The sequence below is a fragment of the Topomyia yanbarensis genome, chromosome 2, assembly GCF_030247195.1.
Source record: "Topomyia yanbarensis strain Yona2022 chromosome 2, ASM3024719v1, whole genome shotgun sequence".
NCBI lineage: Eukaryota > Metazoa > Arthropoda > Insecta > Diptera > Culicidae > Topomyia > Topomyia yanbarensis.
The window spans coordinates 383499629-383519025 of NC_080671.1; the positions used below are offsets into that span (position 1 = coordinate 383499629).

Below are 19397 nucleotides of genomic sequence, written 5' to 3' on the forward strand. Positions count from 1 at the left end.
AAGTATATGTATCAGAGGATGTTTATGACCTCACCGAATAAAAATCTTCTTGTGTAAACCTCGAACCTATAGTTGATTTCGTGACGTGAGGATGTGCTTTTGTTTTCATTTCGATCCGAAAAAGGAATACGTTCTACGTTTATCCCAAAAATTAACGTAAATTTCGTATTCTATACATATATTTATCAATTCACCTGTATGTATTCATGCATACACTTCAAATCGAGTACACTTCCGTGATTTTTATTCTTAGTCCAATTAGGTGATTCAAATTTTCTGATAAACAGAAATATTGGATTTTATTCATGATGAAAAAAGTTTTTATGGATATTTAGTAATATTATATCAGACAATACTAATTATCCTTAACATATTCCATTTTCTTCTCAAAATTTATCAATTTCGAATGCTCTAGTAATGCTAACAAAGTAAGTACGTAATAGTTTAATAGTCCTGCACTTTAGGTGTGAGCCGCATTTTAGTCATGCTTGGGTCAGTAAAAGCCAAATATTTTAGGCTTTTTTGGCTATTCTCGAGCGACGTAGCGATACAATAAAATATTTCGTTCTAATTCTAATATAAAATTTTTGAAAATCTACACTTGTACTGCATTACAACGATAGCATTAGTTAGACTAATAATATAGTACAATAAAAGCAGAATGTTGAAAGTTGTACTACGTGGCTTATGAACTGCCCTTGAATTTTAATTGCAAATATGGGAAATCGTTCAACGTATCTTTGGTAGGTGTGCAAAGAACTAGAATATTTGAGTGAAAATTCTGCTAAAAAATCGATGAAAAGTTCTATGGGCGATGTCAATATATTAAACGAAAGCTTTTAATCCCAAAAATGATAAAAAATGTTAAGATTGTTTATTAACCAATTTATGTATGTGAAACTTCTTGTACCATTACCACTACTATGTATCATTAATGTAGCCATTGCTAATTACGGTTCCTATGGGACATGCAACTATAGATACATTAGCTCAACTATATGTGCAAGGGAGCTCAAAATTCAACGCAATTTTTTTTTCAACTTTTTTTTGAACTAATTTCCAAGCTTGCAATTGGAACTTATCATTGTTCCTAGCAGTGTGGGGAAAATCATTATCAATAAAAGTTTATTCCAGGTTCATTCGCGAATCAATCTTTCCCAGAACATTTCCATACAAAAATCTGTGAAACCAAACATCGCATCCGAATGTATAATTCTTGAAACAAATATTCAATGATTCTTAGCATCGGAGTTCGCACACGAACTTCTGCCTCAGTGAAACTCTTGAAAGAATGTTCGCCCAAAGCTACATCGTAAAAGATACATTCGGAAGCGTAAAAGCGTGCTTTGCACATCACATTGAAAATATGATTGTATATGAAACTTTCATACTCGGTCATACAAACAACGGGTTGTTAAGAACCGGCATCCATACCAGAATTTGCTTTTTTCCATATGTATATTTTGACAACATACCATTCAAGCACCATTTTAATTCTTTCCCATTTTAATTCTGTCGATTGATGAAAAGTTTTTTTTCACACAATGGCTTCTGAAGAAAGCTTCGTTGACACTAAAGTAGCCTGACGCTTTATCCCATTGAGCTATCGCCGTAATATTGTAGAACGTAGTTTTTTATATCATGTTAATCTACAGGTTTTTGGAATCTTTTGAAATCCCTCGGAAATCCATTGTTCGAAGATCGTGCAAGATGTTTTCATAAGGCGAACTTTTTTCTATATTTTCGTTGTTATAAAAGTTCGCAAGCGATCTTTTCTTCTTCAATCCAATATTTTTTTTTGCTTGAACCGAATAATGTTCCCAAACATCGACACTCTTGAAGTTCACTGACGATTTTTTCCGTAGCGATATTTTATATCAGTGAACTTTTCATTAGAAAATCGGCGATGAAAAGATTCTGTTGTGAACATTGATATTTTGATATTTTCATAACACTGGTTCCTAGTACCTTTTTGATAAAACACTTCATTCAAGAAATTTATAATGAGGAATAATTTATCACACAAAAATCGCTTGTTTGAACTTGAGGAAACACCTTACTTGTTACTTGAAAATACGAAAATTTCAAAGAGATTGACAGAGATTCCGACAGATACTACCTAACTAATACTTTGTTTTGCTGTTGATATTACGTGCAATGCATCAATGCATTATAATTACGGTCTAAAATACTAACTGACGCAAAAATCTAGAATACGTATAATAAACCTTGTTGCTGCTGACCCATTTAACATCCTTTTATGAAACACAAGATTCATTGTTCATTTAAAATAAGCGTGAACACTAGTGGCCTTTTTTCTTGACCCCGAAACTGAGCCAATTTATTTCGCTCATTGACGCGCAGAATCCCCTTCCTAGCTCCCATGCTCTTGAAACATTCGCTTTCGCCTGCTGTTTAAACGATTTTCACGCAAAATAATAGACAAATGAACAAATGAATAACGGGTGTACGCTTAATTGTGATGTTGTATGTAAATTAATTATCACCACAAGCGTATACCCAATTTTACTGAATATGTCAAGCCTGTCGACGAAATCTAAGATAGGATTAAGTTATAATAAAACCATTAATACTTATAACACGAGTTTGCATATCAGGTGCCACTGGTCATTATAAAACTCTCTATACGATGATACGTAAAAAGTTTTCCCAATTTGCTCCGAGGACCGAGTACTTTTAGTTTTGCAGGTAGTGTAACAATACTTTATAAACTCGTTCGCTTTACCAAGTAATTTGTATGAAATATTCAGTAGAAAATCATATAAGCTTGAAATTAGCCACCACCATCCACACAACACAACGCAACAACCTGTGCAAATCAAATCAAACTCACCCGCACTGCCGCTTGTAAGGCGAAAACAAACCAAAGATTGGGAGTGGGCGTAGCGTATTGGTAAATCGATTGCCTTGTACGCAGCGCACCTGGGTTCGAGTCCCGACCCCGCACATAGGGTTAGAAATTTTTCCTAAGAGATTTTTCTAACCCGAAGAGGCGAATGACCTTACCTCTATAATTGAAATAATAAAAAAAATAAACCAAAGATCACACGCCACTGAATACACGCCAGTGAATACACCACAGCGACTCTGGGGCGCGCGCGGTGGCGACTTTATCTGAGCGCGCCACAGAGAATTTAAAGAGCAAGAGAGCACGGTTATCTCGCACCCAACTACCTCAACACCAGCGCACACTTGAAATCGGTCTATACGGCTCCGAAAGAAAAAGCGTTCTGCTTTTTCTGTGGTGTGTGATCATTGTATCCTCTGTGTAGGCATCACACTTACGCGCCAGTGCATCACTATGGTGAAATGCCATCACTGGGAAGGTTCCCTAGCCGACGAAGGTGAAAAAGCCGCAAACACAGGCGACATCCGTCTCCTCTACGATATCCCATGCCGCCTTAGTGGGACAAAAATTAATGCTATGATGCCCGTGAAAGACACGTCTGACCAGCTGAAACGCTGGTTCGAACACTTTGAAAACCTTTTTCAAGTATGGGCCACCAACAACTCGGCATGATCCGCCAAGGGTTTGACGTATTACCCGCGTCAACACCGAAGCTCCATCATTGCAAGAGATAGAAGCAGCCATCCGGAGCATGAAATCGAACAGAGCCCCAGGGGTCGATCGCATATCAGCAGAGATGCTCAAAGCTGACCCCGTAGTATCTGCAAAACTGTTGCATCAACTATTCTACAATATCTGGGACACCGCGACTTTTTCGGCCGACTGGATGCAAGGTGTCTTAGTGAAGGTATCCAAAAAGGGTGACCTGACTTTATGCGATAATTGGCGGGGCATCATGTTACTGTGTATCGTTCTCAAAGTTCTCTGCAAAGTGATCCTGTATCAGATACAGGAGAAGATAGACGCAACTATCCGACGGTAGCAGGCAGGATTCCGTGCCGGACGATCCTATGCGGACCATCTTGTCACGCTCCATATCATCCTGGAGCAAGTCCAAGAGTCTCTCTGCTTAGTGTTCATCGACTACGAAAAAGCTTTCCACCGTTTCAATCACGAAAATATGTGGGCAGCCCTGAGACACAAGGGAGTCCCTGAGAAAATCATTGGTCTAATTGAAACACTGTACGAGGCATTTTCGTGCAGAATGTTGCACGATGGTGTCTTGTCTGATCCCATCCGGGTCGTGGCTGGAGTTAGGCAAGGATGCATTCTATCACCGCTACTGTTCCTCATCGTAATCGACGAGATTACGAGGTAGGAGCGATTGATTGTGAACCAAATCGTGGGTTGCTGTGGCAACCTATTACTGTGGAGCATCTGAATGACTTTGAATTGGCTGATGACGTTGCTCTCCTAGCACAACGGCGCTCTGACATGCAGAGTAAGCTTGATGATCTTGCCGATCGCTCCTCAGCGGCAGGTCTCAAAATCAACGTCAACAAGATCAAATCGTTGAATATAAACACTGTCAACCCTTCCAGCTTTACGATAGCTGGGCAAGCAGTGGAGAGTGTCGAAAACTTCCAATATCTTGGAAGCCAAATGGCGTCTGATGGAGGCAACCAAGATCGACATAGGAGCACGGATCAAGAAGGCGAGGGCTGCTTTTGCGAGTTTAAGAAATATCTAGAAAAACAATCAGATTAGTCGACGTACCAAATACCGAATATTCAACTCGAACGTGAAATCTGTGCTACTATATGCCAGTGAAACCTGGTGCGTGTCAGTGGAGAACACGCAACGGCTGCAGGTTTTTCATGCGGTCAGGGCCGCAGAGAGAAAATACGGGCCCGGGGGGTCCAACGTACGGGCCCCACCATTATGTATTGCCTGAGTATAAAAAAGTTAATGTTTGAAATCCATTGGAGTTCACTGATACTATGTATAGTACACTGAAATTTTTTATTTATGTACCAGTTTTTAGCTCTAGTTGTGTGTAGTGCCAATGAAGGAAAAAAAGTAGAGTTTTTATACTTTGGGAGTTTCTTATTTCCGCTTCGACAGTTTTGGTGACTTTTAATGCGCCATTTTTGTCAATAGTATTTATAAAAGTAAGGAAATGGAAAGATTGAAAATGTAGTGATTACAAAAAATGAAAATAGCTAAACGGCGACCAACGGCAAAAGATAAAAAAACCAATAGGAAAACTAAATATTAAAAGAATGTTCAAAAGAGCTAAAAACAACGAAATCAACCAAATAAACAAATTAATGTCAATGTCAATCAAAAAATGTTAAATCGAGAAAAACCAAAATAAAACCTATAAAAAATAGATAAAAGAAAACAGGAAACTAGAAAAACATATTGCGAAGATTAAATAAGTCGAACATTATTGCACAAATAGTGAAAATAATGAAAAATCGATAAGAAAGTAGGAAAAATTTCAAGAATCAATGAAAATGAAAAAAACTACTAAATAGAATACAAACATTAATAAAAAAATGCAAAAAGCTGAAAAACTCGATAAATCAAGAATAATGAAATTTATTTAACATTAAAAATAAGTAATATTTAAAGCAATAGAAAAAGTAAATAAAACGTTAAGAATGCATAAAATTAGAGGAGTATATATAAAAGACAAGAATAAAATAACCAAAGAGAAATTTAAAAAAAATAGACGAACCGTAAAATTTTTAAAAACTGGAAAATTGGAATGATGAAAAGACGAAAAAGTAAAGAAAATTGGAAATATGGAACAAAAACAGAGCAAACAGACAAAATGGAAAACAAAAAATAGTAGAAAAAAGCCAACATGGTATACTATAGAATAAAAAAAAATGAAAAATTAACATGAAGAAAATGAATAAAATGGATTAAATTATTCAAAGAACAGAAAAAAACACTAGAAATAAAATTTGACACGAATTCAAACAACGAACTAAATGTAAAGTGAAGAACAATTGCGCATAGTGTCAAAAAAGACAAATCAAATGTTTTTAGGAAAATGAAAAAATTCAATGTAAACGTATAGGCAAATGGTCAACACAAAAAGTACCTTCAAAATAGGTTAAATGGAAACAATGAAGAAATAATAATAACGAATTAAATCTTAAGAAAAAGGTATAAAAAATAGATAAATATATATTAAATGAACAATGGGAAAAAATAAAACTACGAAAAACGAAAAGCTAAAAACTAGAAATAAGGAAGAAAATAGGAGAAAGGTAAAAAATTATACAATAAGACAAATTGGAATTGAATTTGAATAAGTGAAATTGCTTTTGGAAATGCAAAAAATATCAAAAAAGGGAAATAGAAAAAGGCTATTATAAGAATAAATGTAGTAAATAGACAAATTCTAAAAATAAGATGGAATGACAAAGGAAACAAATAAAGAGCAGGGTATTAAAATATGAAACAATAAGAAAAATAAAATAAAGAAAGCAGAATTTTCTCGAAAAATTGCGAATAAAATGAAATAACAGAGAGAGAACTATCAATTAAAGTAAGTGACAATGATAGCAATAGAAAAAAGGCAAAAGTAAGGAATGTAAAAAGATGGATAAAATAAAAGTACGAAAATAGATAAAAAAGGCAGAATCTTAAAATTGTAGAAATACAAATATAATCCACACCTTAAAAAAAAGATCAACGAAATTTTAACTAAATTAAAAAAATCCATGTATGAATAAAAAATGAAAAAAAAAATGAGAAACTTGGATTAAATTTCAAATAAGGGTTGTGTTTGAATTTTACGCTATGCTGGTTTCGAAAACATTCCTAATCTTATAAAAACATGAATTATTCTCTTATTCGTGTTGGTGTGTTAGCACGCCTGTTATAATGAAAATGTTAATAAAAGACCGTATTTGAAAGAATTGTAAAACGTATTTTTTCCCATCCCTGGCCTCTTTGCGAGGGGGAATAGGTAGTCGAAAATCGCAGAAAAAAGCTACGTCATTTGAGTTCGATCCCTTGACAAAAACGTATCGGTATCATCTCGTACCCAAAAATGATTTTTTATGGATTTTGTAACAATAAACGGCATAGCAAATACATTAAATTTTAAATTTAAATTTTTGAATTCATTCCGAATCATTTTGGTTTATCAAGAGTATTTGATGACTCATTTGGCCAATTGAGCTCTCAAATAGAGGTAGGGTTACCGCCTCTAATGGTACTTTGACCAGCAGAGTTTTACTGAGCAGGGGATAGACTTCAAGAGACACATGGGTATGCGTTGAAATCAATTAAAATTTCGAATTAAAGTGATCACTCGACAGAATCTTGGAGCGCTTCCATTGCTTTTTATTGTATAGATTGCTTAAAAACAAATAAATATTCATTGCTTTATTTCTTAAGTAGCTCGTAGCACTAGGAAGAAAAATATCTTATTTTCTTCACCTTTCTGTGCTGTTCACATTTAGTTGTATGTTTTTGCATTTGTTAACAGTTTTGTTGATTTAGTTGGGTGTAGTACTTCGCTTCCTCGGATATTCACAAAGAATCTAAAAGCACCAGCCACTCTCGCTGTGAAGGATAACCCGAACGAGCTTTGCTCTGCTCCTCAGTAAACAAACATGGGGTGTGAAATCACACTCCAGTTTCTTTCGAGAATCTTTGTGAGGAAAATTGATCCATTTAAGCGAAGGTTCAATGGGACAAAGTAAACCCAAATGGCACTTTTAAAATAATATTTATCAACGCCAAGAGGGGCCCTCCTTAACAATTAGGGCCTGCAACCCGAGGATGATGTTTACGAGGACTGGGTGCTGGACGATTCCTGGTAGAAAAAAGGGCAACTCAAACATTGCAAAATAATCTAGTGGATCTTCCGGTCGAATTCGAATTTACCTGAACGAAGACACGGAATTCGCCTCCAAAAACCGATGTGGTAACCCTAAGCATGATTTTAGTAATAACTTTCGATACTAATCCAGCGCTTTCGAAGATTGGAAATTTAACAGATAAAAAAAATCGATTTCAAATTGGCGAAATTTGAGGACAACCTCATGACTTCTAATCAAACCATTTAATTGTTTAACCCTTACAAATCTGATCATATTTTTGCTTCGATTATGGGTTATTTTAACCTTAAGGTCATTCGCTTCTTCATTCAGGTTAGGAATTTTCCTATAAAAAATCTCTATTCCTGTGTGCGGGGTTGGGATTCGAACCCAGGTGAGCTGCGTACATGACATTCAATGTACAAATTTCGCTATGCCGCTCGAGTCTGATCTTGTTTCGATGCGAGAATTAGGTTGGTATAAACATAGTTGATACCAAATGTTTGGAATTTTCGCTATTCTAGTTACCTCAAACACAAGATATTGAATTTTTATATGCATTCTTAAATAATTTTTTTTCGGAAAAGTATTTGTCAAATTTCAGTTTCTGGTAAAAATCCGGGCCCCCTTTAGAACTCCGGGCCCGGGGGGAAATACCCCGGTCCCCCCCCCTTCTCGACGGCCCTGCCTGCGGTGCATAATTCGAAGATGGTGGCCTCACAACTGGATCTCTAATGCTGAGCTCCATCGTCGATGTCATCAGAAGCCGATAGCGACAGAAATTCGGGAACGAAAGTGCAGGTGGGTCGGCCACACTCTGCGCAGGGGCGGAAACGAAATCTGCATGCAACCGTTAGACTAGAACCCAGCAGGACATCGCGGCAGATGCAGACACAGAGGCTCATGGCGGCGCAGCCTAAACAAGGAAATAAAAGAAGTGGACGAAAGTTTGACCTGGCAGCAGGTCAAGGCGATGGCGGACAATCGCCCAGGATGGCGATCATTCACAACGGCCCTTTGCACCACCAACAAGCTATAGATTGTCAAAATCCGTTCACGAACGGCGGAGATATTGAGCATTTTATATTTTCATTCCTCGATTACCAATTTTCGAGATAACCTACACATTAAAAATCGTTTCGGGGCCTGCAAAATGCGAATTGCGGTATTTTACACAAATTGTTGTAAGTGTTCTACAAGAAATAATGGGTGAAACGTACACAGGTTAACGTACAAACTCTTTAGCCATTAAGTGAGTTATTTCACTTTTATTCAATTTTCTACGCATCGGGTACTTTATTTTATCAGTGTAGAAATTGTTGAAAACGCAGAGAAAAAAAATACTACTGAAAATCTATCTCGTTTATAAAATTAGTAGTAAGTTGGTCTCTAAATAAAAAATTGCCACTTATCAGAAGAACACTTCAACACAGTTAGTCCACAGTGGGGTTTGCTTTTGCTGTGTGTCGATGTTCATCACTATTTTACACGGTAGGTAGAGGCAACGTGTTTATGTACTGAATGAAGAACAAGCGATAAGTAAATCATCCAATTACAGCGAGCTGTAACTCCTAATGTTTTTTCAAGAAGAGACTAAGTGTATTCAGCAAATATATTCAAACAAGCAATCTTCCTAACCGTCCTAAACCTAAACGTCTATCAATACTTATCTCTCTTTGAAATCAGACCTTGCGAACTCTATTTTCATAATTACACAATTTTCTTGCAGTCATATATTTAGGAAATATATAGAAAGAACAGCTCATGTTAAAAAGAAGGAAAATATCCACAGAATGTAATTAATGTAAATACTATAAATACAAGAATAAATGACCAGCATTCGATTTATGACAAAAATCAGATTCGTTATCATTTAGTACGTATCTATGGATTGCTCCATTATGGTTATTCAGATAAATGAAATTGCACTCGGCCGAATTACTAATTTGGCTAAATGGCGTTCGGCCAATCAGCATTCGGTCAATTGGCTAAAAGCATCATCATATTTGCAACACCTGAAAAGGTGAAAAATAGTTTTTAACTTTCGGTCTCGAGCGACAAAAAGCTTCGCGCCGCCACTGGTTAGATCTATCGTTATCTGATCGTACATCACTTGATATCGTCACAAAGTACGAACATAACCAAAACACGGAGACATCTACGGAGCTTCATAGCATTTAGTGTGTAACTTCTCAGCAGTAATTTAATTACATATCCGAATTTCTTGCTATTGTTCCTAATCTAATGTGGTGAAAAGCTATAGGTCTTCGAGATTGAAAAATCCAGACTGATTTTTATTTAATATTGACAAGCAACAAGTTATCATTACTTTCATCTCCATTTCGAGAAAAAATGAGATTGCATAGCAAGGAATAAATCGTCGAATTATAACGGGAACGAGCAACTCTATTCAGATAGCTTTAAAAGTAATGGGAGTAGTTGATGTGTGGCACAATATATCCATATCAAATATGCTAGAACACCAGCGGATTCATCCCCTTCAATCACAAGTAGTGTAACATGAAGCCAGTTCAATTGAACCATAAAAAGCATCAAGTTGATCACCAGCGAACTTCGACGCATCCAGCGGATGGAAAGATGAACGCAAAACCTTGAAAAATGAAAGCCGGCCAAGCACTAAAGCATAAATACGTTGCAATCCATTTCACAAATTGTACCTATTACAATCATCGTCAGCATCACCAACCAGCGTCAGATGGGCTGTTCTTACTACTTGTCGCCGTTCGTTCGTTCCATCGACGTGTGTAACCGTCGTCTACAGCAGCCTCCGCCGCCGCTGTCATTCGTTCTTAGCAGAGAAACGTTTGTTCTTCCCGCAGTGTCGTCCATTTGTGCCACACGCCCTCTGCAAACCATCACAGCCCACTGATTCGTAACAAATAGTATCATCTGAATCAGAACGATTCCCACCGCAACGCTGTATCCGGAAAACTGCACACCTCGTTTCCTGCCACCTTTCCAGCAAGTGTTCGATGAGACCTTCAACTGGCGCTTTTGCTTTGGCCCGGAGTGCCATCGAACAGAGGAAAAGTATGCGACACAAGCAAATTCATATTTTCCTTTCCTTTCTACTGCACCACCCACCACCACCACCATCATCAGCGGAGCCGACGCGTCACAACGGTGTGCTACGGCGAAGGATGGAGAAAAAACTTTAGGCTGCCTGGTGCGATCTAACAAAACCCCGCAGAACAATGAACGAACTGTTTCTTTTTAGCGCGGAGACCGGAGTTTTTCTTTTGCCTTGTTGCTGCCGGCGAAAAGTGCCACTATCGCTTCCCACTTTTATGGAAATCAAGGGAGGAAGGTGGTTGGTGTGAACAACAAGGACATGTTATATGCAAGCATGTACACCACGGTGTGACACTGGCTGGTACGTACGTACGTTCATGGCTGGGCGGGGTACGTACATCTTATCGACCGTACATATGAGCTTGTTGAAAGTCAATTTGCAGTCATCGAGCAATGTGCTTGATGATGTTGTGTGTATACATTTTTAATATGGAATAACAGAACACTCCCCGGGAGGGCGGGAGAAAGCAAATAGCATAAGACATTCTGCCCTTGCCGCGTCGTTTGGTGAAATAAACCGAGCGCTAGAGGTGATGACACTTTGGCAGAGTGAAGTTGGAAAGGTGAATCAGGGTGTGATGGGATTCGGGGAGTTTCACCCCACTCCGGCTGCCAACCGAGGGAAAAGAGTTGCCGAATAAGATGTCAATTTGTATACCCGCATCAAGAAGTGAACGGTAATCAGATTGAGCGCTTTCGCAACAATAGTGTGCATAATAACGGTTTATGGTTTACACGAGCTTTGCGAGTGATGTTGTAGGCACCGAGACCATGCTGAAGAAAGGTGAAGCCGAAAGGTAGATACGTGATTGGCTCATCATGATCGCTGTTATTGAAGGAAACCGCTTTCGAAAAACACCTCAGTACTTACACATAACTTTCAGGTCCACCGTGTTGCTTTCGCCATCACCTTCGACATTGGACGCAATGCAGGTGTAGTTGCCGGCCTGGTGCCGAGTCACGGTTTGAAGCGCCAGTGCCGTGCTGCTCATTATCACACCGGTTTTGGAGTTGTGCTGCACCACTTGGTCCTGCAAATTTAAAGCGAGAGGAATAAATTAGATCTTTGATGATTGGGAAATTAAAACTGAGTTAAATTTTCTAAATTGAACCGAACAAGAGACAGTGCTGGAGGGCGAGTTCGGATAAGGGAGAAGGAGCAGTAGAGAGAGGGAATTGAATGCTTAGGAATTTCAAACACATTTTTTTTGCTGGATGTTGAACATGAGTGAATCAGAAACAGACATACAATTCATTTTGTTTGATCGGAATTTATCTATTTTATTTTTATGACTGCATATCTGGATGTACAAGTTTATGCAAGTCCATTGATTGCAAACTATTTTTCACCAAAGTCCTTCTATCGTATATAGCGCACTTGTTCAAATATGCGTTCAAAAATATCTGTAAATGTAGGTCAGATGTCATTAAGTGGTGATTGGGCAGGCATAAACCACTATTTTGTCAAATTTGAGTATTAAAAACTTATCAGGATAAGACAGCATATCAATAATGCTTCAAAAATGCGGTAGCCTCTTGCCAAAGTAATATTTTTGACGAATATCTTTATATTTGATTCAGAAATCATGTGAACGCATTTATTGAGCGATTGAGAAGCTTTCCCGAACATGTGTAAAACTTCAAAGGCAGTAAGAGAAGATTTGCACATTATAATGGCTACGAACTATACTCTGTAGGGCCACGCGAATAGTTGTAGTTTGTATCATGATTCGGATATAAGTATGAAATATGGCCAGCGACTGTACTTAAGATCAAGTATTTTTGAGAAAAAGAACTTTTCGAATGTGGGATTGTAATATAACAACAAGTAAATCCCATACAACAAGCGATAAATCCTTATATTATTGGCTACCGGCTGCCCACAGCAATTATACCATAATAAAACTTTTAGAAAATTCACTGTTAAACCACTCCTCTTCTCTTTCCTCCCCCGATGCAAGCGATTCCGCAGTCTTTAGCAGTGACATGTATCGGACCAATATTTTACCTTCTTTAGCAGATCTTAACTCGAACGTGACCGGTGTCGGTGTTGTGCTTACTGATAAAACGACGAATTTAAAATTTATTTCCCGCAAAATCAAAAGTGTACTGTTTTGTTACCTTCTTCTTAGCCTTACCAACACTGAAGTAAATCGCTAACTAACTTCCCACTGATTTTAAATTTTAGTATATTCATTTATCGGCATCCTCAATTTTTCGTTATGTCAAATAAATGATTTATTGATTTTTTTTGTGAAAATCAAATTTTCTCCATTGAGGAGAAAATAGGGTAAAACTAATTTTACGGCCGAATGTAACAAAACCAATAATTAATGGAATTCGACACTAACTTAGAGCCAGGACTAAGTAAGCGCCGAATTTCTGTTTTCCTGAGCAAATCTTTAGTCAAGCGTGATTTCATGCTCACTCTCGACTAGAGATTTGTTGAGAAACACAAATTGTATCTTCGTATTTAGAGCTAGGGTTAATCTGGTAGAATCTTAGTCCGGGCTCTCAGTTAGTGTCGATTTCTGAGCTTGAGCGTGTGCGACCACCCCTGGCCGATCTGGATAAGCTGAAGTTGAACAGAGAATAAGTAGATAATTATGCTTGGGAGTAGCGAAACATCTTTCAATGTGCAATTCCTGGTAATCCTAAAAAGTTTATTGATCAATATCGGCGCCGGCCAGGCCCGATCGTAAATCGCAGAAGGAAAGGGAAGGAATGGTCAGACCGATACTTGCTTTTGTTAGATACCGTATATACTACTGCGCACTCATCACAGGAGGAGGATATTTTTGTTAGTAAGAGTATAGAAGTTGGATCTACTTCATTTTTACCGACGCCAGAGAGGTGACTGCACTATCTGGACTAGATATCGTTCCACCAAACTCCTAGAACGGGGATCAATTGTCAATTAATTGTCAAAAGCACGGTATGGCTCTAGTTATTATTAGCTTCTACAAGCATTTTGTGCTCCGGCATCAATCGAAAAAATGTCATGCCGATATTCTAATTGATTCTGAAACTGAAAATATCAATAAGGCTAAGATTAGCAATAAGATAAAGACAGAGACCTAGACCGAGTCCGAGATCGACACTGAAACCGAAACCGAGATCGAAACCCAAAGTTAGACGGAGATTGAAACTAAAACCGAGATCGATACCGACACTGAGACCGATGCCGAGACCGAAAACGAGACCGCGAGCAAGATCTAGGCCGAGACTGAGATCGACACCAGAAATAGAAACAGATACATAGACAAAAAAGAAACAAAGACAGAGATAATGCCAGAGACTGAGAGTAGAAGACGTATGCAAAGATGAAGGGCATACTGTCAGTGAAGTAGTTGCACAGATACTAGTGGAGTTACAGAGGCGATGGAGATTCATCGCCAAAAATCAGATCGAGTAGATCGCGACAAAGTTGGGAGTTAAATCGCTCAAGGAAACAGTAGCTAAATATCTCACGTAAAGTTCCTCTCAAAGGCTGGCTGAAACAATAGCTAAATGGTTGACGTGAATTCACTTCACAGGGAATTTAGTATGAAGTACAAGATATTTTATTGGATCAAGCGAGGCTCCGAGTTAACGAAAAAATCGCAAGCAAAAGAACTAGGTACGATAAAGCACAACCAACCTCCTTACGAAATGTTAGTCACGAAAGTGAGTTCCACACAGTGCCAATACACTACAATCCAGGTTCTTAAAGACTTCGAAACCAACTTTATGAAAATAAAATAGACAGAGACAGAAATATTGAAACAAACATAATCAGAGATAGCAATAAATAAATAGTGAGACAAAGATAAAGCCAGAGATTTAGATGGAAACGGAGACAGAGACGGAGACGGAGACGGAGACGGAGACGGAGACGGAGACGGAGACGGAGATGGAGACGGAGATGGAGACGGAGACGGAGACGGAGACGGAGACGGAGACGGAGACGGAGACGGAGACGGAGACGGAGACGGAGACGGAGACGGAGACGGAGACGGAGACGGAGACGGAGACGGAGACGGAGACGGAGACGGAGACGGAGACGGAGACGGAGACGGAGACGGAGACGGAGACGGAGACGGAGACGGAGACGGAGACGGAGACGGAGACGGAGACGGAGACGGAGACGGAGACGGAGACGGAGACGGAGACGGAGACGGAGACGGAGACGGAGACGGAGACGGAGACGGAGACGGAGACGGAGACGGAGACGGAGACGGAGACGGAGACGGAGACGGAGACGGAGACGGAGACGGAGACGGAGACGGAGACGGAGACGGAGACGGAGACGGAGACGGAGACGGAGACGGAGACGGAGACGGAGACGGAGACGGAGACGGAGACGGAGACGGAGACGGAGACGGAGACGGAGACGGAGACGGAGACGGAGACGGAGACGGAGACGGAGACGGAGACGGAGACGGAGACGGAGACGGAGACGGAGACGGAGACGGAGACGGAGACGGAGACGGAGACGGAGACGGAGACGGAGACGGAGACGGAGACGGAGACGGAGACGGAGACGGAGACGGAGACGGAGACGGAGACGGAGACGGAGACGGAGACGGAGACGGAGACGGAGACGGAGACGGAGACGGAGACGGAGACGGAGACGGAGACGGAGACGGAGACGGAGACGGAGACGGAGACGGAGACGGAGACGGAGACGGAGACGGAGACGGAGACGGAGACGGAGACGGAGACGGAGACGGAGACGGAGACGGAGACGGAGACGGAGACGGAGACGGAGACGGAGACGGAGACGGAGACGGAGACGGAGACGGAGACGGAGACGGAGACGGAGACGGAGACGGAGACGGAGACGGAGACGGAGACGGAGACGGAGACGGAGACGGAGACGGAGACGGAGACGGAGACGGAGACGGAGACGGAGACGGAGACGGAGACGGAGACGGAGACGGAGACGGAGACGGAGACGGAGACGGAGACGGAGACGGAGACGGAGACGGAGACGGAGACGGAGACGGAGACGGAGACGGAGACGGAGACGGAGACGGAGACGGAGACGGAGACGGAGACGGAGACGGAGACGGAGACGGAGACGGAGACGGAGACGGAGACGGAGACGGAGACGGAGACGGAGACGGAGACGGAGACGGAGACGGAGACGGAGACGGAGACGGAGACGGAGACGGAGACGGAGACGGAGACGGAGACGGAGACGGAGACGGAGACGGAGACGGAGACGGAGACGGAGACGGAGACGGAGACGGAGACGGAGACGGAGACGGAGACGGAGACGGAGACGGAGACGGAGACGGAGACGGAGACGGAGACGGAGACGGAGACGGAGACGGAGACGGAGACGGAGACGGAGACGGAGACGGAGACGGAGACGGAGACGGAGACGGAGACGGAGACGGAGACGGAGACGGAGACGGAGACGGAGACGGAGACGGAGACGGAGACGGAGACGGAGACGGAGACGGAGACGGAGACGGAGACGGAGACGGAGACGGAGACGGAGACGGAGACGGAGACGGAGACGGAGACGGAGACGGAGACGGAGACGGAGACGGAGACGGAGACGGAGACGGAGACGGAGACGGAGACGGAGACGGAGACGGAGACGGAGACGGAGACGGAGACGGAGACGGAGACGGAGACGGAGACGGAGACGGAGACGGAGACGGAGACGGAGACGGAGACGGAGACGGAGACGGAGACGGAGACGGAGACGGAGACGGAGACGGAGACGGAGACGGAGACGGAGACGGAGACGGAGACGGAGACGGAGACGGAGACGGAGACGGAGACGGAGACGGAGACGGAGACGGAGACGGAGACGGAGACGGAGACGGAGACGGAGACGGAGACGGAGACGGAGACGGAGACGGAGACGGAGACGGAGACGGAGACGGAGACGGAGACGGAGACGGAGACGGAGACGGAGACGGAGACGGAGACGGAGACGGAGACGGAGACGGAGACGGAGACGGAGACGGAGACGGAGACGGAGACGGAGACGGAGACGGAGACGGAGACGGAGACGGAGACGGAGACGGAGACGGAGACGGAGACGGAGACGGAGACGGAGACGGAGACGGAGACGGAGACGGAGACGGAGACGGAGACGGAGACGGAGACGGAGACGGAGACGGAGACGGAGACGGAGACGGAGACGGAGACGGAGACGGAGACGGAGACGGAGACGGAGACGGAGACGGAGACGGAGACGGAGACGGAGACGGAGACGGAGACGGAGACGGAGACGGAGACGGAGACGGAGACGGAGACGGAGACGGAGACGGAGACGGAGACGGAGACGGAGACGGAGACGGAGACGGAGACGGAGACGGAGACGGAGACGGAGACGGAGACGGAGACGGAGACGGAGACGGAGACGGAGACGGAGACGGAGACGGAGACGGAGACGGAGACGGAGACGGAGACGGAGACGGAGACGGAGACGGAGACGGAGACGGAGACGGAGACGGAGACGGAGACGGAGACGGAGACGGAGACGGAGACGGAGACGGAGACGGAGACGGAGACGGAGACGGAGACGGAGACGGAGACGGAGACGGAGACGGAGACGGAGACGGAGACGGAGACGGAGACGGAGACGGAGACGGAGACGGAGACGGAGACGGAGACGGAGACGGAGACGGAGACGGAGACGGAGACGGAGACGGAGACGGAGACGGAGACGGAGACGGAGACGGAGACGGAGACGGAGACGGAGACGGAGACGGAGACGGAGACGGAGACGGAGACGGAGACGGAGACGGAGACGGAGACGGAGACGGAGACGGAGACGGAGACGGAGACGGAGACGGAGACGGAGACGGAGACGGAGACGGAGACGGAGACGGAGACGGAGACGGAGACGGAGACGGAGACGGAGACGGAGACGGAGACGGAGACGGAGACGGAGACGGAGACGGAGACGGAGACGGAGACGGAGACGGAGACGGAGACGGAGACGGAGACGGAGACGGAGACGGAGACGGAGACGGAGACGGAGACGGAGACGGAGACGGAGACGGAGACGGAGACGGAGACGGAGACGGAGACGGAGACGGAGACGGAGACGGAGACGGAGACGGAGACGGAGACGGAGACGGAGACGGAGACGGAGACGGAGACGGAGACGGAGACGGAGACGGAGACGGAGACGGAGACGGAGACGGAGACGGAGACGGAGACGGAGACGGAGACGGAGACGGAGACGGAGACGGAGACGGAGACGGAGACGGAGACGGAGACGGAGACGGAGACGGAGACGGAGACGGAGACGGAGACGGAGACGGAGACGGAGACGGAGACGGAGACGGAGACGGAGACGGAGACGGAGACGGAGACGGAGACGGAGACGGAGACGGAGACGGAGACGGAGACGGAGACGGAGACGGAGACGGAGACGGAGACGGAGACGGAGACGGAGACGGAGACGGAGACGGAGACGGAGACGGAGACGGAGACGGAGACGGAGACGGAGACGGAGACGGAGACGGAGACGGAGACGGAGACGGAGACGGAGACGGAGACGGAGACGGAGACGGAGACGGAGACGGAGACGGAGACGGAGACGGAGACGGAGACGGAGACGGAGACGGAGACGGAGACGGAGACGGAGACGGAGACGGAGACGGAGACGGAGACGGAGACGGAGACGGAGACGGAGACGGAGACGGAGACGGAGACGGAGACGGAGACGGAGACGGAGACGGAGACGGAGACGGAGACGGAGACGGAGACGGAGACGGAGACGGAGACGGAGACGGAGACGGAGACGGAGACGGAGACGGAGACGGAGACGGAGACGGAGACGGAGACGGAGACGGAGACGGAGACGGAGACGGAGACGGAGACGGAGACGGAGACGGAGACGGAGACGGAGACGGAGACGGAGACGGAGACGGAGACGGAGACGGAGACGGAGACGGAGACGGAGACGGAGACGGAGACGGAGACGGAGACGGAGACGGAGACGGAGACGGAGACGGAGACGGAGACGGAGACGGAGACGGAGACGGAGACGGAGACGGAGACGGAGACGGAGACGGAGACGGAGACGGAGACGGAGACGGAGACGGAGACGGAGACGGAGACGGAGACGGAGACGGAGACGGAGACGGAGACGGAGACGGAGACGGAGACGGAGACGGAGACGGAGACGGAGACGGAGACGGAGACGGAGACGGAGACGGAGACGGAGACGGAGACGGAGACGGAGACGGAGACGGAGACGGAGACGGAGACGGAGACGGAGACGGAGACGGAGACGGAGACGGAGACGGAGACGGAGACGGAGACGGAGACGGAGACGGAGACGGAGACGGAGACGGAGACGGAGACGGAGACGGAGACGGAGACGGAGACGGAGACGGAGACGGAGACGGAGACGGAGACGGAGACGGAGACGGAGACGGAGACGGAGACGGAGACGGAGACGGAGACGGAGACGGAGACGGAGACGGAGACGGAGACGGAGACGGAGACGGAGACGGAGACGGAGACGGAGACGGAGACGGAGACGGAGACGGAGACGGAGACGGAGAGACGGAGACGGAGAAATCTTCTAAAATCTTCTGAAATTTTCAAAAATCTTTCAAAATCTTCTG

General features: G+C 44.8%; 1 protein-coding gene across 2 annotated transcripts in view; it reads right to left on the reverse strand.

Annotated features, from left to right (window-relative positions):
• Positions 1 to 19397, reverse strand: part of LOC131684694 (B-cell receptor CD22) — a 1114748-nt gene that overhangs the window by 317687 nt on the left and 777664 nt on the right. For both annotated transcript variants that reach the window (XM_058967793.1, XM_058967794.1), the window contains exon 11: positions 11681 to 11840. In XM_058967793.1, the coding sequence (XP_058823776.1) occupies positions 11681 to 11840 (160 nt within the window). The remainder of the gene's footprint in view (positions 1 to 11680; positions 11841 to 19397) is intronic.